Genomic DNA, 18,797 nt, shown 5'->3' with positions numbered 1-18,797 from the left:
CTCCTAACTCCTAAGGAACAAATTTCGGCAATAATTAACAAAAGTTGAACCTTCTGTCTTGGAAACATTAACTCAACAAATGAGTTGGAGAAAGATAAGATCAGCTCATGTTCAGATGACGAAGATGTGCTTAATGTAAGCATCAGTATGAAGATTTCCCTAAATTGTGAATAAGCAAGCGGATTCAGCATTTTCAACCGACTTTTCAGAACATTCTTTTTGTGAGGATTTGAACAACTTGTTTGGACTCGAAGAAGATTCTTTCCCTCCAATTACGGATATGGAGAAAGACAAATCTAATATTTCCCCATCACTAAAAGCCTTGAGAATCAAATTCCCTTCGTATTTAAGGCAATCAAAATTTCTCTTTCCCCATTCAGAAAGTAGTATGAAAATCCTTTCATGGAATGTCCGTATTTAAGGGATTTAAATAAAAGGCTGAAGGTGAAGAAAATTATTCAACAATTATGTCCGGATGTTGGTTCTACTTCAGGTAACAAAAATGCAGTAGATTCATGGGGCTTTCATTAAATCCCTATGGAGTTCGAAGGATGTGGGTTGGGTTCAAATTGATTCAAAAGGATGCTCTAGTGGAATTTTAACCCTACGGGATGAGAATGAAGTTCGTGTGATTGAAGTCTTAGAAGGAAGCTTTTCACTAACTGATTCTATCTTCTTCTCTCATTTGAATAATTCGATTATTACTAATGTTTATGGACCAATTGATTATAGAGAGAAAACTCCTATGGTCAGAAATCCCTGGGATATATCAGGCCTTTGCGATAATAACTGGTGCATTGGACGTGACTTTAATGTCACAAGATGCACTTTGGAACGTCCTTTGGTGGGTAGAGTTACAAAGAAGCATGGTGAAATTCAACAAAAATTATTGAAGATTTAGAGTTGTTGGAAGTCCCTCTATCAAACGGAAAATTCATTTGGTCGCTTCTTTGTCGCTAAGGAGTGGGATATTTAAAAAGAAAAAATTCTATTGTTCCTTTCTAGCCAACACGAAGTAGCCAAAAGGCAAGCCTGCTACAAAAAATGATCACTATCTCAAAACGGAGGGGATAACACCTCTTCCAACATCGTCCTACAATCCCTATTACGGGCTAAAGACCCATAACACCCAAAAACCTAAGCCATTAAGTCTGCGCAAACTAACTGTGAGGTATCTTCCTCACTATTTCTTGATATTAAAAAGCTGAATGCCCTGAGGCTCACAAAAGCTAGCCAATTTGAGAGGGCTAGAAACTCTCCCAATAGCCAAACGCTATTCCTTACACAGAAAGCAAAAACTAACTTCCCTCATCCCGAGGGGTCCCTTACATACACATTCCCCTTTGTACTACCCCTATTCTAACCAGTGTTTTCGAGGCGCACCCAGGCGAGCGCCTAAGGCGAGGGGTGAGGCGATTTCGCCTGAGTGCGCCTTGAGTGGTGCCAGGGCGACCGCCTTCAACCGGGCGCTCGCCTTGGTGCCTCACTGCGCCTTGGCGCGCCCTCGCTTTATGGTGAGGCGAGCGCCTGGTTGAAGGCGGGCACATCAAACTTTTTTTTTTTTTTAAATCAGTTTAACTCAATAAAAACCCACCTCATAAAGAAAATAAACAAAAAGAGAACGAAGAGTTTAAAAAAGAAGAAGATGAAGAGAGGAGAAAAGTAGAACTGTAGGAGATAAGAAGGGAGATAATAGAGATGGTAGAGTTGAAGGAAGAAGAAAATTTGAGGCAGAGCATGTTGAAGAAGAAAAGCTTGAGGAGGAGAAGAGCTTTTCTTTTTTTGTAGAGTACGAGAAAAAGAAAAAATTGAGGGCAGTACTAAAGCAAGAAAAGTTTGAAGGCAACACATTTTTCTATGTGCTTGCTAGCTGTCAAATAGTATTTGTGTTTCCCATAAACACAACTATTTATTATAAATACAGTTTCCCATAAATACAACTATTTCTATTTAATTCTTTAGCATTATTGAACTATTTTTTACCATTTATTTTAAATACAATTTTCTCTCTGCTTCTGAATATTTTTATTTTTCTCAATTATTTAAATTAATTTTTATTTGAATATATATATATATTTTCACATTTTATTGAATATTTATTTATTTTACATATAAATTATTAATAAATATTATTTATTAAATATTTTATTCAGTGTGCCTCGCTTCACTCAGGCCTCGCCTTTTTATCGCCTCTCGCCTTGAGGCGATCAAAGGGCTTGTCGCCTTGAAGTGCGCCTTGCGCCTTGAAAACACTGATTCTAACTAACTTTAAAGTAAACTTCCTTTTCTACCCTTCCACCTACATCCCACTTCTTTTACCTTTCCTAGCATAGGTGTGTATTATCGGGGGCCCAACATCACTCCCCCCCTTCGAATTACACCTTGTCCTCAAGGTGGGGAACAAAATTCAGGTCATAGAAACTGGGGAACTGCTGGTGAATCTCCTAGAGGGCCTACCATGTCGCTTCCTCTTCAGCTAGATGCTTCCAGACCATCAGTGATTCTTCCTTTCTCGTGGAGGTATTGGTTCGAGGGTATACACCTCTTCTGGCTCAGTTATCCATTCAATTTCCTCAGAGATCCATGGGATCGATGGTTGGACCATGTCTGGATTGCCTACTGCTTTCTTCAGTTGCGAGACATGAAAAATCGGATGGATGCTAGACTTTGAAGGCAGCTTGAGTTTGTAAGCGACTTTTCCCATCCATTGCACAATTCCGAAAGGGTCCACAATACTTCTGGGCTAGCTTCTCATTTTTGCGTTTGGCCACCGACTTCTTGCAGTATGGCTTCAGTTTCAGATACACCCTTTCCTCCACGTTGAATTCAAAGTCCCTTCGTTTGCGGTCAACAAACAACTTCATCCGCTTTTGAGCTCTTCTCAGGTGTTCCTTAATGCGATCCAATGCCACATCTCTCTCCGCCAGCTGCTGGTCCAAGGTAGCATTGGTTGTTTTCATGTTATCATATCCCATAAGGACTGGAGGATCTCGACCATACACCAGCTAGAACGGAGTCGACCAATCACGACGTGATATGTAGTATTATACCAGAACTCAACCCAAGGGATCCCTTGCCACTTCTCTTTTTATCACCTCGAGGTCCAGCAATTTAGGCACATAGAGCATCACTAGTTGACCCGTAGGTGGCATCTGCGAGAGGCTATCCGCTGCCTTATTCTCTTGCCCAAGCCGGTATTGTATTTCAAAGTCATATCCTAGCAACTTTGATACCCACCCGTTGATCCGTCCGGACTATGAACCGGTGACCCAACAGGTAAGGTCTCCACCGTTGGACAGCTAACACAACTGCCATCATCTCCCTTCCGTATATAGATTTCGTTCGGACTTGTGTGGATAAAGTGTGATTGAAGTAGGCAATCGATCTCTGGTTCTGAGACAGTACGACCCCTAATCCATAGCTGGAGGCATTGGTCTCCACCATAAATGGTATCATGAAATCCGGTAGAGCCAGAACAGGGAGGGTCACCATGGCTCGTTTGAGCTCCTCAAAGGCTTGTGTTGCTACTTCATTCCACCCAAACGCATCTTTCTTTAGCAATTGAGTGAGGGGCACTGCGATGGCGCCGTAGTTCTCCACGAACCTTTTGTAATAACCAGTGAGCCCCAAAAATCCCCTCAGCTCCTTGATATTGGTGGGTAGTGGCCGTTGCAACATTGCCCTAACCTTCTCTGGATCTGCCACAACTCCTTGGGCCGACACACAATGCCTCAAGTACTCTATCTTTTCTTGTGCAATGGTGCACTTTTTCAGATTGGCGTACAAGTCATTATCTCGCAGCACATTAAAAACCATAGCCAAGTGAGTTATGTGGGTGTCGATGTCAGGGCTGTAAATCAGTATGTCATCAAAGAATACCGACACAAATCTTCGCCAGAAAGGTCTAAATACTTGATTCATCAATGCTTGGAAGGTGGAGGGGGCGTTGGTGAGCTCGAATGGGGATTACGAGGAACTCATAATGGCCTTCATGAGTTCTGAAAGCAGTCTTGGATACATCTTCTTTAGCCACCCGTATCTGGTGGTATCCCAAGCGTAGATCGATCTTTGAGTATACTTTGGAACCATGCAACTCATCTAGGAGTTCTTCAATGACTGGTATAGGAAACTTGTCCGGCACGGTGGCCCTATAGTCCACGCAAAACCTCCAACTCCCATCCTTCTTAACTAGGATTTAAGAATTATCGGACTGGAATAAGGACTGATGCTAGGTTGGATGATCCCTGCTTCCAACATTTCTCCGACCATCCGTTCTATCTCTACTTTTTGTACATGGGGGTACCTTTACGGTCACATGTTCATCGGATTCTGCCCCTCCTTCAATTGAATATGGTATAAAATCTATCTCCCCTCGATAAAAGCTCTCTAATTGAAGGAGATAGTGCTGGTGATCACTCAAAATACCAAAGAAGATAAATTCTTTGGGTGGCAGGTTTTACTTGAGAAAGTCAATACCTTGGATCGTATTTAGTGACAGTTTCTCTTTGTTTGGGCCCGTAGTGGTGTGTACTTTGAAGAGGAGCCTCAGAAGAATCTAAACCAGTACATTAACCCTCTTCAGACTTCTCGAATCCCAAAGTATAGGGTTGAAGAGTTTAGGCAAATCCAGTATAGAGTTTCTTAGCTTCAACAAATAACTAACAGAGAATAATCCCGAAGACTCCAAACTCCAATATTTAAGATTTTCCCTGTTGCACGGAATGAACGAGGAAAGGCATGACAAAAGGGCTGAAAACTCCTCAATTTCCTCATCTTTTAGTGATCTCCTTGTTTCCACCCTCCAAGAAGAAGTGAATCTGTCCCAAGCATCGTAAATCGTAATGGCAGGAAAGGAAGCAATGCTGTATAAAGAGGGAAACTGGATTTTTAAAGCAGAATCGCCAATCCATTCTTGTCCCAAGACCCGTGCTTGAATGTCTCAATTCCGCTAAGTTCAAGCCTTCTCATTGGTGTTCTCTTGTGTATTCATTTTCAAACTATTCCCCAGTTCTTATTTTTAATAATCGAGGTGTTTTTATTAGTCCTTTGTAGTTCCATGTATTTTACCATTTCTTTTCACTCTTTCGAGAGTTTGTATATTTGAACCAGTGTTATTGAGGCGCACCCGGACGATCGCCTCACGTGAGAGGCGAGGCGATTTCGCCCAGGTGCCCAGGCGCTCGCCTCGGTGCGCCTTTGTGCGCCTCTCGCTTGAGGCCAGGCGATCGCCTCGTTATGAACGAGGTGATTTGCCTCATATATATATATTTTAAAATTTTTAATGTGTTTTTTTTAAAAGAACCTTTCTCCCTCGCGAAATACCTCAGTCCACAAACCCTAACCATTCTCTATACCTTTCGATATTCACCTTCACCACCCTCAATCACCGGCCATCGCCCGCTCCCATCTCCGACCATCAACATCGCCGCTCCCGTCTCCGACTAAACTTATTGAATTTGGTTGTTTTATGTATCTTGTTGACATTTACTATGATACTATTTTGGTATTTATTTTTTAAACTATGTATATAAATTTATGCACTATATATATAATTTTTATTTATTTATCAAAGTGCGTCTCGCTTCACTCGACCGTTGCTTTTGTATCGCCTCTCGCCTCAAGGCGATCAAAGGGCTTGTTGCCTTGAGATGCGCCTTGCTCCTCAAAAACACTACTTTGAACATTTTGTTCCTTTTCATATCTTCAATGAAAAGTTAGTATCTCGATGAAAAAAAAAAAAGCAGAATTGCCCATCCATTCATGGTCCCATATCCATCCCATAAGGGGTCCTTTTGCCATCCCTTACTTGAGAGAAGTTTTCCACCAGCATCCACTGTTTATTAATATGATTCCAAGGGCTACACCTAGAACCATGCTTTTTAGTCACTGCATTCCAATTACAACAATCAGTACTGTATATGCTTGCAACCACCAAATGCCATAATGCTGAAGGTTCAGAGTTAAACCTCTACCCCCATTTAGATAGAAGGGCTTTGTTCTTCATTAGCAACCTACCAATTCCCAGTCTCCTGAATCACGGTGTTGAGAGGTGATATCCCAATGAACTAAATGTTTCACCGAACCTTTTAAAGAATCGCCCCATAAAAAAGATCATAAGCTTTTCTCCAATTGTTTGCAAACCTGCACAGTCATTTGAAACAGAGATAAATGGTATAATGGGATACTATCTAAAAAAGATTGACATAATGTCAACCTACCACCTCTTGAAAGTTGATATCTCTTCCACCTATCAATCTTTATAGAAATCTTCTCCAGAACCAGATTCCAAAATTCAACATGCTTAAGATTTCCTCCCAAAGGCAGGCCTAAGTATAAAATTAGCAAACAATCAGCCTTACAATTTAGCATTCTTGCAGTTTGCAGCACCCTTTTTTCCTCAATATTTACTCAACTCAAAGAAGATTTTTCCCAGCACCCTCTTCTTGAAGATCACCATTGAGAAAATATTTTTCTCATCTAGTTGATGGAGAAATGATGTAACTTCATTAGTAGCATTACTAGCTTATTTAAGTTTTATCTTACAAGCCTTCTTTTGCAGCCTTGTTAATTTTGTTAGTTAGTGCAGCGGGTTAGTTATTCCATCTAACCAACTTTGTTACTGTTGGCCCCCGCTAATAGAAAAGCATATCCGCCGATGATAATGAGAGCCATGCAGGAGAGTTTCTGCTTCCGCAAAGGTTGCAGTCATGGCTGTAAGCTATTATAAAAGCTGGCCTTTTTGTATTTTTTGAGGTTAATGAATGTAAATAACTTTCTTTCTTTGGTATAACACCAAAATTGGTATCAGAGCCCTAAAAAGATTTTAGGACTTGATGGCTGGGAAGAGCACAACACATACCAGCCTCACAGCAGACCCTCAAGCAACACAAGTTCTTTCCCCAAAGTCTACAATCGAATGCTTGCTGTTGGTGGAAGACTCCTTGGGTGAATTACGAAATATAAGCGACATTCATAGGCTACTAGATAACATGTCTAAACAATTGGAGCTTCTTTCTACCAATAAAAATTAGATTCAAGGGGCGATGGAGCCATTAATTGAGGTGGAGCAAATATTAGACCAAGATTATATCCCAAGACCCCGGAAGTGGAAAGTATGGGTCATGATCAAAGAAATGAAGAACGATGTGTGAGGGACCAAAAGTCAGATTCTTCTAGTAATGAAGAGGATTACTTTCAACAAAATCAAGGATTTGTTAGGGATATTCCAAACCAAGATAGAGGGGATATGAATACTATTTTTTTTTGAACAAGAAACGAACTCTTCATTGATATATAAAAGGGAATAGTAATTGTTCAAAGATATAGACCGGAATAGTAATTGTTCAAAGATATAAACCCCCGAAAGGATGAAGTAATGAAATCAAATAAAAGGACAAGTACAAGATAAATGAGTACAAACAAAACAGTCAGCAGACAATAAGGCTAAACAGTAGACAAGAAGGCCTCTCAATTAGAGTAAATCATACTAGGAGAATAATTATAAAAGAGATTGGATAGAGCACACCATTAAGAACATTTGAACTGAAGCTTTCCAAAGCTGTTCTTCTTTTTCCTTAAAAAATCCTTTGGTTTCTTTCAAACCATAAATGATATAATGCATCTGCAAACTTGAAGTACTGTGATTAGATCTCTTCCAACTACAAAAACAAACAATATTAGAAATCTATAAAAAAAGGCATAAATGTCGAACCATTTACTAATCAAACGATATAAATATTGTAGGTCAATGAGGCGAGTGAAGAAAGCCTAGCAGCTGTCGCAGGAATGTTTAGTAGCAAGGCCAAAGGTAACTATTTTTCTTATTTAACTTGCTTTTTTAAATCAAATTATCCTCTTTCTACGTGAACCCTTAAACTTGTAATTTTCTTTCTTTTCCCACCTTACATCTGTTGCTGCAATAAATTTGAAGTTTTTCTTTAAATTAAATTTAGATTTTGTTTTTGAATTATATATTATATTCCATTCACTAAAGATGTATATAGACTAGTGTACAACTACAAAATTAACATAAAGTAAATAATATAAAAGGGGAAGAAAGGATAATATGTCTAAAGCAAGGTTGCTAACTCGTGAAATGGAACGAGTATCGGAATTAAAATTTAGTGGATGATGTATAATTACATATCGTATATGTATATCGTAAGTTTCAACTTTTAACTAACATTAAAATTTATATACACGAACAAAAACTTAACATAGTGAAATAAATAGCTAAAATATTTCTTTTAAATGTGATGAAAACATTAACTAACTTCAAAATAAGTAAAAAAGTATAAAAAACTGCATATAATTTCCTTGTTCATGTTCGTCAATATTTTATTTCTCGTGTATTATTTGGATTTTTGATCATCATTTGACTGTTTTTTCCTTTTTGTTTTCTTTTGCTCCCTTTGAGAGTTTGTATCCTTAAAAATTTGTCCTTAAGAAAAGTTTGTTTCTTGTTAAAAGAAAAAAAAAGTAGAAATTTGAATTTCTTTTGTCGGCAATTTGAAAAGGGTTTAATAGATACACACCCATCTCAAGACTCCCACCTAACCCACCCACGTATTCAAATAAATTAATTCAAACCTTATTTTATTCACCTTTTCAGTCTCCCCTTCTCGATTTTCAATATCAAATTTCATTAATATTCTGGTTGGCTCTTCGTATTCCTTCTCCTTCCTTTTCTTTTCTATGCTTTCGTGTTTCGTTGTCTTTCTAGTTAACTTTCAAATTTTGCCACATCTCTCCTTGTTTCTTCTTTACTTCTTCTTTCATTGTTAGTACTTCAGTCTTTTTTTGATTGGGCTCCGACAAGCATCAAGTTAGTGAGTCAGTCTGGGCACGTGACAACACTTTAGCTTCAGCCACGGTGGTGATTTCTTTCAAACCATTTTTCCCTTAGACTCGCTGAAATAAAATCTCTCTTCTTCCCCCAGTTGAAGGCCGGACCACACATTCAATACCTACTCCTTATGTTTCTTCTGAATGTCCTCAATCGACAAGTACCATTGTGATCTTCAGATGGCAGTGACCGAAGATACCACTTCACTCGCGTGATGTCGGCATATCGAGGGGGGAGGCTATTCTGGGTCCGCATGTTGCAACGCCACATTGCAGTAGAGTTCGCACATGCTTGCTATTCGTTGCTGGCGGATAATCAACTTTGAAGTGTTTTTTTTTATAAGAAACAAAATATGTGTATTCAAAACAAGAAGGCCCCTAAAGGGGATACAAACAAAAGGCGGAGGGTAGAGCTAACCCTCCCCAAAGCTCTATACAATCACCGCTTTCCAATCTTGTGTAAGCAAAAGAAGATTGTAGTTACAACAAACTTTCTTGATAGCCCACCAAGAAGCTAGATGCTTAATATTCACACAAAAAGAATCTAACAAAATCAACTTATCTTCAAAAAGCCGACAATTCCGTTCCTTCCATATCGACCATAAAAGAGCCCGAGCTGCACAATTCCAAAGAACCCAAGCTTTGCCCTTGAGCTGCCTTCCTCCATAACTTTCAGCAATGAAATCCTCAATTCTTCTAGGAATACAGAGAGAGAAATCTAGCAAAGAAGCTATAAACCCCCAAACTTTGGACACAAAAGGGCAATGGAGAAAAAGGTGGTCCACTGTTTCATTGTTGCTTATACACATTGTGCACACAGAGGGAGAAAGAGTCCAAAGAGGCATTTTCCTTTGAAGTTTCTCTGCGGTATTTACCCCTCTATAGAACAAAGTCCAAATGAAGAATTTTACCTTCTTTGGGACTCTAAAATTCCATATCAAGCTTGCAGTAGCTAAATTAAGTTGAGGAGAAGGGGACGTGAGGGCCATGAAGGCTGAATTGATTGTGAAACGGCCGGATGGGTCCGCTTTCCACCATAAAATGCCCCTTCCATTTCCGATAGCTACACCTTCTATTTTTCCAGTGAAGTTTGCCCATCTACTCATTTCCCTTTCAAAGAGATTCCTTCTGAAACCAAGATTCCAGGTTAAGGCCTCTGTACACCAACAATCTGCGATGGACATACCTTTGTTGGAGGATAACGCAAACAAATCTGAGAAAGTGGTGGAAAGAGGGGCAGAATCAATCCATGGGTCCTCCCAAAATCTGACTTGGGCACCCGAGGATACTTTGAAGAAGGAGAACTTTTGAAAAGCTTTAAGGTTCCCTTGTATGTCCCTCCACGGTCTTCCGATAGAAGAACCACCCAAAGGTTTTGTCCACCAACCAAAAGACTCCACACCGTAAATAGTGGCTATCACCCGTCTCCAAAGGCTATCCCTTTCCACTGTGAACCTCCATAACCATTTCATTAAAAGAGCATTGTTCCTTAACCTCAAAGAACCAATTCCAAGGCCCCCTTGTTTATGAGGCAAAGCCGACCAAGACCACTTTACCAAATTCCCCACCGATCTAGAAATCCCACCGTTCCATATAAAGTCCCGCATAAGCTTCTCCATAGACTTTATGACTGTCTCTGGAGCTTTGAGAATCGAAAAGAAGTATATGGGGATGCTATTGAGGACCGACTGGGCAAGAGTAAGCCTACCACCCTTGGAAAGAAGCAAAAAACTCCATTTTTGGAGTCTTTTGTGCATTTTGTCTACCACTGGAGCCCAAAAACTAGTGGTCTTGTGGTTCCCTCCGAGGGGGAAACCCAAATAATTAAAAGGGAAAGAATCCATCTTGCAACCAAAAGAGGAAGTCCAGAAGCTAACCTCTGACCTTGTGCAATTAACACCAATCACAGCAGTTTTTGAGACATTCAGAGAAAGACCCGAAGCCAATAAAAACACACGAATGAGACCCCACCAATTCTGCATTAGTTGAGCTGAAAAGGGGTAGCAAATAAGCACATCGTCGGCATATCGGAGGTGAGTCACCTCTAAGGAACTATTTCCAATATTGAAACCTTTTAGAATATTCCTCTCATTACAAAAGTGAATTAATTTACTCAACGCATCACCCACAATCGTGAAGAGAAAAGGGGAGAGGGGATCCCCTTGTCTTAAGCCCCTCTTGGCCTTAATTTTACCTCTAGGCTTTCCATTAAGCAACACAGAAAAGTTGGTTGAAGAAAGGCTCCCCCTAATCCACCTACGCCACCGAACCCCAAACGCTTTTGCCTCCAGAACAACATCTAGGAAATCCTAGTCTACTTTATCATAAGCCTTTTCGAAATCAAGTTTGAGGAGAAAGCCTTTTTTCTTCGAGTTTTTCCACTGACTCACTGTCTCAGAAGCCACCATAATAGCATCAAGGATTTGCCTACCTTCCACAAAGGTTGCTTGGGCATCATGAATAATGCTAGGGAGCACTTGCTTCAAACGGGCAACAAGCAGCTTAGAAATAATTTTGTATAAAGAAGTGACCAGACTAATGGGCCTATAATCTTTGACTTTCAGAGGGTTTGAGGGAATCAAACAAATGTAAGTTTCGTTAGTCTTCTGGTTGACAATTCCGAAAAAATCGTGGAACACAGTAACCAAATCCGATTTAATAATGTTCCAAGCCATTTTAAAAAATTCATTGCTCATTCCATCTGGACCCGGAGATTTATGAGTGCCCAAATCTACCACTGCCTTTCCTATCTCATCCTTTGTAAAGGGGTTTTCTAGAATAGCCATATGGGAGTCTTGGAGGGGAACCCACTCCAAATTCTCAAATAAAAAGCCTCTGTCCATGGTGGTGGAGTACAAGGAGGAGAAATATCTCAAGAATTCTGCTTCTATATCTTCCCATTTAGTCAAAGAGGTGCCCTGTTCAGTTTGAATTTCAGCTATGTAGGCCCGGTTTTTCTTGTGTGCAGCCCATCGGTGAAAGAAATTCGTGTTCTCATCTCCTTCTTGCAGCCATTTTATTTTCCCTTTCTGCATCCACAATCTTTGCTCAGTGAAAGTAGTTTCAATGAAGCACTCTTTTAGCCCCTGTCTTCTATTGAAATCAACTTCAGAGAGAGAATTAATTTCTTCCTCTCTATCCAAAGCATCTATGGCTTTCATAAGACCCATCTTGTTGAGGCCAATGTGGTCAAAAACCTCTCTGTTCCATTTGGTGAGCACCCCTTTCAGACCCTGAAGTTTCTTCATGAAACCATAACCCGGCCATCCTTGAAGAGGATTAGTTTTCCACCATTGATCAACCAACGGCATCAAGTGATGGGACTCTAACCAAGCATTTTCAAATCTAAAAGGAGTAGGGCCCCATTTAATATCTTCAGATGCCAATTTAATTGGATAATGGTCAGAAATGGTGCGAAAGAGTCAAGTAGCCCTTTGATCTGCAAAAATTGAGACCCATCCCTTAGATAAAAGAAAACGATCTAACCTCGAAAGAATTGGGGAGGAACGCATATTTGACCAAGTGTAAGAACCATTGTCCAAAGGAGGGTCCAGGAGGTCGTTGTCTTCAATAAAGGAATTAAAATCCTTCATACTTCGAGTACCTCTTCCGCCTCTACCTCCCATTTTTTCCGAAATCCATCGAGTCACATTAAAATCCCCTGCTATACACCAACACCCTTGACAAAGGCCAGCTAAATCCTCCAACTCGCGCCAAAAAATAGTTCTGTAGTAGAAGGAGGTCCATAGATACCTGAGAATCACCCTGTTCTGCCATAAAAAAATCTGAAATTAAGGGAGACAGAGAAGGAACCCAACAAAGAATCTAAAATAGTTAACTTTTGTTCATTCCATAACACTAGGATACCCCCAGCAGTGTCCTCTGCCTCAAGAGCCAGCCATCCAATATTATGAGAGCTCCAAATCGACTTTATTAACCTCGTATCTACCGAGCTTTTCTTTGTCTCCTGTAAACAAACTATGTCTGGATCTTCTTTACGAAGAAGATCCTTGATCAGAGCTCTTTTTGAGGCAGCTCCCATACCCCTCACATTCCAAGAGATCAGCTTCATTGAGCCACCGAAAGGCCCTCATCTACATTCTGCCTTGCTATCTTTGCCTCATTTTCCCAAGTAGCCAATAGATTCTTCAGCTCCCTACTCTCTGTATTGTTTGATTTTGTACCTTTGCTCGTAGCTTTGTTTTTATTTGGGATTGGACGAATACAAAGATTGTTCTCCCAAAGAAGAACCACCATCTTTTTTGTAAAGGGGAAGACCTTTTGTGGCGAAGAGACTTCTGGTGATTCTTCCTCCGCCCTATCAAGGTCGTTACTAGCTAAAGGTTCTGCCTCAATTACCATCAACTCCTTCCCCTGTCCATCAAGGTCATTGTCATGCGACTCCTCAAAACAGGCTTGGTAACCTTCTGGAAAATTTTGCACAAAGTCAAAGGGCTGTGGACTGTCTGGACAATCAATTTCTTCACTGGACCAAGAGGATTCTGATGAAACCTCAATTTGTTTACCTTTTTTCTTTTCTTTTTTCGCTATTTCTTCCTCCCTAGCCAATTTTCTCTTCTGATGCCTTTCCTCTTCAGTTGAAAAGACTATACCTTTTTGGAAGGATGGGGAACCCTTTTGTCCTTTTGTAAAAGCCACTTTCCTTGGCTGGGGAACCGTGTTTAGAGCTGTGAGATCGGAGTGTTTTTTCAAGATCCCTTCTTTGTGATAGGATTGAGCTTGCTTTTGCATTTGACAGTCCTCGTTTCTATAAAAGGTCCCTTTTGTACTTTTTTCACCAGTGGGAACTTTTGACAAAAAGTAGGCTGTCCTTTCTGCCCTAAATCTGTCAAACTTTTATCTGTTTTCGAGGCTGCACAAATTTCAAACAGTGGAGGGAAGATGTGGACCACCGGGTAAGAGAATCCATCATCCACCCTCCATCTATCCACCGAACTAGGTCCCGGGTGGCTGGCCGGACCACAGTGAAAATTTGCGGCGGCCTCCGGCGAGAAACCGCCTTGGATGGAGACCTCTTTTCCGACCAAAAACTTAATATCTTCAAACGTTGCTGTCTGCACGTGGAAAACATCTTCATTTTCTTTAATGGTGAGACCAGCTGGAACAAAACCACAATAATTGGCTTTAACTTTAATTGCAACGTCCATACATTCAAATCTAGCAGCATTTTCATCAACATAATCAATAAAACCTCCAAAACAGTTCCCTATCTTCTGAAACAAATCTTCACTCCAAAGATGCAGGGGAATATTTCTAAACTTTATCCATCCACCATAGGATGGGACCACAGTGCTATACCCGTGTTTCTCCATGTTCTATTTTTCCACTCTAAGAGTTAAATCACCAAAAGTAACCCAGCCTTTATTCATACTCAACAAATGGGCCAGATCTTCATTGGGGCACCGAAGAATGGCTTTTTCGGGTGGAAAGCATTAAGAATAAGACTTACTTGGAGTTGACTCTCTAAAGTTTCTAAAATTTTACCCCAGTTGTCGTGGAAATCTCTTCGGGTAAGAACTAGCACTTGGTTCCAATTTATGGGTCTTATTTCTTTCTTTTGAGGATGACACAAGTTGATTATTATAAACTAATTTGATTATTTCAAAAGGGTTTTTTATTTGTTACCAAACATGCTAGATTAAAAAAAATCCACTTTTGTTCATCCAAAATCACTTTGAAGTTAATCCAAACACAATCTAAATGGGCTAGTAACCCAAGGAATTAAGTTCACGACAAAATAATTGGGGTCCAGGGTTGTTTTTGAAAATTTCTAATTTCTCTTCATTTATTTTTTCTTAATCAGTTAGCAAGCTTTGGGAGTAGTTCTTGTGGCTGTTGCTCGATATGTTATTGGCTTCGTTCATTTTTTTTACTTTTTTTGAAGTTGACGAAGGATCTCATTCATATAATGAAAGTAAAGTAGCAAAAAGTATAGTACAAAAACAAGTAAAAGAAGGTGTCTGAGACCTAAGATAAAAAAGGGGGTTATAAATACCTACCAATTCAAACCAATATCTTGCGATGAAAGAGTAGTCTGTGTAATGTTCTGAGACCTAAGATAAAAAAGGGATAAAAGGGGCTTTTGTTTGTATGTTGCTGGCTTTTTCTTATTATTTTGACCTGTTCTTATTTTTGGTTGATTATTGGTCTCTCTTTTCTCCCTTTTGGAGGTTGTTTTCTTTAATATTTTGTGCCTTTTCATTCATCAGTGAAAATTTATATTTTGTTAAAGAAAAATTGCAAGTTTCTCTTGACACTTGGACTCAGAAGTCAGAAGATGAAAACACACATTTTTTTGCAGGGATAGAGTGGAGTCTCGATGGTGATGCATCAAATGCCACAGTGTTGGTTGCTAGTGAAGCGCATACAATAACCTTGGCCGTGGAGGGTCTTTTAGGTGTTGTATTTACTGTGGCTACTTTAACTGATGAAGCAGTTGACCTCGGAGAGGTATCTTCGTTTTCATTTTTCCGTTTTGATATACTTTACAATCATGTCTTTTATTACAATGCAATATTAAAATGGGTTCGTCTTTTCTTGTGTTCTTTTGATATTACAGCTTGAATCTCCTAGGTCTGATTATGATCCACCAGAAAAGTGTAACGGAAGAACAGCAAGTGTCTGCATTTCAATGGTTGATTCTTTGTGGTTGACAATACTTGATGCATTGTCTCTTATTCTTACTAGGTACATTAATCTTTCTTCTGTTACTATGTTCATAACTGGTGCGGAACCTGAAATAAGCTTCTGTTGAAAGATCACAGGGAGAGGCTATAGTCTTGGAAATCCTGAAAGGATATCAAGCTTTCACACAAGTAGGTGACTAAATATAATTACTGATATCTAGTTATAACCTTGCTTTGTAATACGTTACACATGATTATTAATATTTAGTTGTAACCTTGTTTCCTAATCCATTACATAGAGAGGTGGACAAAATTTGATGCGGCCAAACTAATAAGGAGACTAGAAACTGTTTTCTGCTCTATGTTTCTCTGGTTCTATGCAAGCGAGAAAATTTTAGTGATATTATTATAAAAGCATTTTTAAAGCGTGCCTAGAAAAACTACTATCGGATAGGAGTGGCCCTTTTGGGGTAATTAGCATTATTATTAGAGTATTAGAGTATTAAAGATCGTGTGTTTGAACTCCATCCCCACATGTTATACTAAAAAAGTATTAGAGTATTAAGAGTATTAAGGGAGCCTTTCAGTTTTGCATCCTGATGAGCTGCTGTTAGAATAGAATGCTCCATTAATGTTATTTCTTGATCAGATTTTTTTATCGGGGAGTTAGAATGGTTTTGGCAAAATAAGGACCGGTTATAAGTTCTTTGTTTGAAGCTGAACGAGTTAGAAGTTTCAGTGTTGCATAACCTTGTAACATGAAGTTTGTTTTGAAGTGGTTCCTGAGGTCAAAGTTCATTAAGTATTTCGGAGACTGGTTCCATGCAAGTGGGAGGTTTATCATATGCTTGAACAATCGATTTTTCCTAAAGCTTTTATTCAATGTTCGTGTTTGTCTTTTATCTTTCTTCTTCCGTGGGGTTGTATTTCTCTTTCGGGTTCTTGCTTTCTCTTTTCTTCCCTCTCTTCCCTTGGGAGATTGTATCATTTGAACAATTTTTGTTCCTTTTCATTAATCAATGTGAAGTTCGTATCGTGTTCAAAAAAAAAAAAAGAAGAAAAAAGAGAGTGGGGAATCCATATGTGAAACGTAAGGAGGGAGGAGGATTTAGAAGTAATTGGGACCATGGGGTTGGGAAATTACTTGGGGATGGGCTGCATTTAGGTCCATTTTCTTTCTAGAGCAAATTTTGAAATGGTTGGTGGAATTTGGGCTGGATTGTCCTACGTGGATAACCTAGAAACCGACCCAACCAGACTAAGCATAACTACCCACGTGTAGGAAATTGCCCTAGCTGCCGCTTCCCCTATTTTTCACCTATGCTACCTGGTTACTGCCGCTTGTGCTACTACTGTCGTTCACCGACTGCTAGGCATCGCCTTCGTCTGTACTACCTTTGACAAACGTCAACCACCATTGACATTTGTGCTACCGTCATCGACCGTCACCCATCGCGAGCACTGATTGGCAGCCACACCATCTTTACTGTGCCGATCCACCATCATCGACAGTCAGCTGATCGCCGGCCACCCGTCAAGACTTTACCACCATCACTGCGTCGCCATCTTCCTTAAGTCCCACTACCAATTGCCGTTCGTCCCGGCTTTCACATGCCATCATCCACCGATGTTCCACAACCGCTTCACCACAGCAGTCATTTCAATTAGGTTTTGCAAGGCTAGGTTTCAAATTTTGTGGGTGTTAACAAATAAAGTTTTTGTTTAACCACACCTTGAGGACAAGGTGTGTTTTGACGACGGAGTAATAATAGGAATGTCCTTTAAAGGGTAATTAGAGTTATTATTAGAGTATTAAGGGCATATTATTTATTATAAGGAAAGTTGTTAGTAGGGTTCTGTTAAGTAGTGTGGAGGGATAAGGATCAAAGTATGCCATTGTTTAGTGGTTTAGGCTCGAGTGATATCTCGAGGGAGGTTCCAAGTACCTCTAATACTTGGGGTTATATTATAGTTCATACATCTTTTATATTTCAATATATCTTGGTCCTATCACTATCTAAGATGGTATTCCTCACAAGTGCAAACATAACTTCAAAGTTTTCAAACTTGATGGTAGTGATTTGGCATAGTGTCCCACCTAAGTTAAAGTTTAATATCTTTGGATGGTTAATTTGCAAAGAAAGGGCTATTTGTATAGAAGCTCATTTTAGAAGAAAGTTGAAGTTACATGCTGAACGTGATCGAGAGGTTGCTGAAATTTGGGCCAATTATTATTAGAAATTGAAAGCCTTTTTTCCTGGAGATAAAGATGTCTTTGCTAATGTTTATGATGTTCAAGATCCTTAAAGTCTTCGAAATTGGTTCCTTGAAAGTAGGAGACTCGTTCTGAAAATAACACATGTTTTTATATCGTTAATCTTTCTTGTTCAATTGGTGTTGTATCTCCCTCTTTCGGATCTTACATTTTTTTTTCTTTTCTCCCGTTGGGAGATTGTATCATTTGAACAATTTTTTTTTCTTTTCATTAATCTTTCGTATATTGTTAAAAAAAAAACCTTAACAAATCTACCATGGTGGTGGACATCAAACTTGGCCAATCAAAAGTGGAAGGCTATCTAAGCTGCTCTATCTTGTTTTTCCCTATATCCTATCTCAATATTCCCCTTTGAGGTAGCCCGAGATTAATAAGCTTTTGGGGTTTGGTTATTAAGAAAAACTCCTTGAGGCAATATCATCTCTTCTATCCTTGTCCATATGTTGCTTGTCGTAGGTCTTCTCTATTCAAAACCTTGAAGCTTCCGTGGGTTTTTGATAATCATTCTAGCTGTTGCATCAATTAGCTATTCAATGAGAAGTTCCTATCTTGTTATAAAAAATAAAAAAGTAGCTAGCAAGAAGATATAACATTAGAGAGATGAGAGGAGATATGTTTAATTAATTGATGCACCATAAACATGTACTGACATTCCAACTAAATAATCTGAAGAGGCAGAAAATCAAACTTGTAACCGACCAACCTACTCGATGAAAGTGATAAAAAGTTCTCTAAAGTTACAAAAATAATTTGACAAGAACATTACGTGGATCATTTTTTTTTTCCAATCGGACATTACGTGGATCGTGAAGAACTCTTTTGATGAAAACTTCTGGGAGTTGGCTCTAAATAGGATTTTATTTATTCTCTCTATCACTTGAGCTTTACTATCAAGCAATAAGTATAATCATATTAATTATTTACATGGATGAGGAAAACAATAAAGACAGAACAAATTAGTAGGAATTGCAAAAGTAAATTATGGAAGAAATTACTCACCAAATTAACTCTCCAAATTAAACTGGAGATAA

The 18,797-nt window shown here is 39.3% G+C and overlaps 1 protein-coding gene across 4 annotated transcripts in view; it reads left to right on the top strand.

Moving 5' to 3' along the window:
• LOC111022539 (ARM repeat superfamily protein) overlaps window positions 1-18,797 on the top strand; it is an 81,031-nt gene that overhangs the window by 23,850 nt on the left and 38,384 nt on the right. For all 4 annotated transcript variants that reach the window (XM_088125788.1, XM_022299705.2, XM_088125787.1 and 1 more), the window contains exons 14-17: window positions 7,744-7,807; window positions 15,167-15,315; window positions 15,425-15,552; window positions 15,623-15,680. In XM_088125788.1, the coding sequence (XP_087981914.1) occupies window positions 7,744-7,807; window positions 15,167-15,315; window positions 15,425-15,552; window positions 15,623-15,680 (399 nt within the window). The remainder of the gene's footprint in view (window positions 1-7,743; window positions 7,808-15,166; window positions 15,316-15,424; window positions 15,553-15,622; window positions 15,681-18,797) is intronic.

Source organism: Momordica charantia (genome assembly GCF_013281855.1).
Source record: "Momordica charantia cultivar OHB3-1 chromosome 6 unlocalized genomic scaffold, Mcharantia_2.0 BLBB01000006.1, whole genome shotgun sequence".
NCBI lineage: Eukaryota > Viridiplantae > Streptophyta > Magnoliopsida > Cucurbitales > Cucurbitaceae > Momordica > Momordica charantia.
The sequence above is the reverse complement of the archived record's forward strand: the minus strand, read 5'-3'. Positions and strand labels throughout refer to the sequence as shown.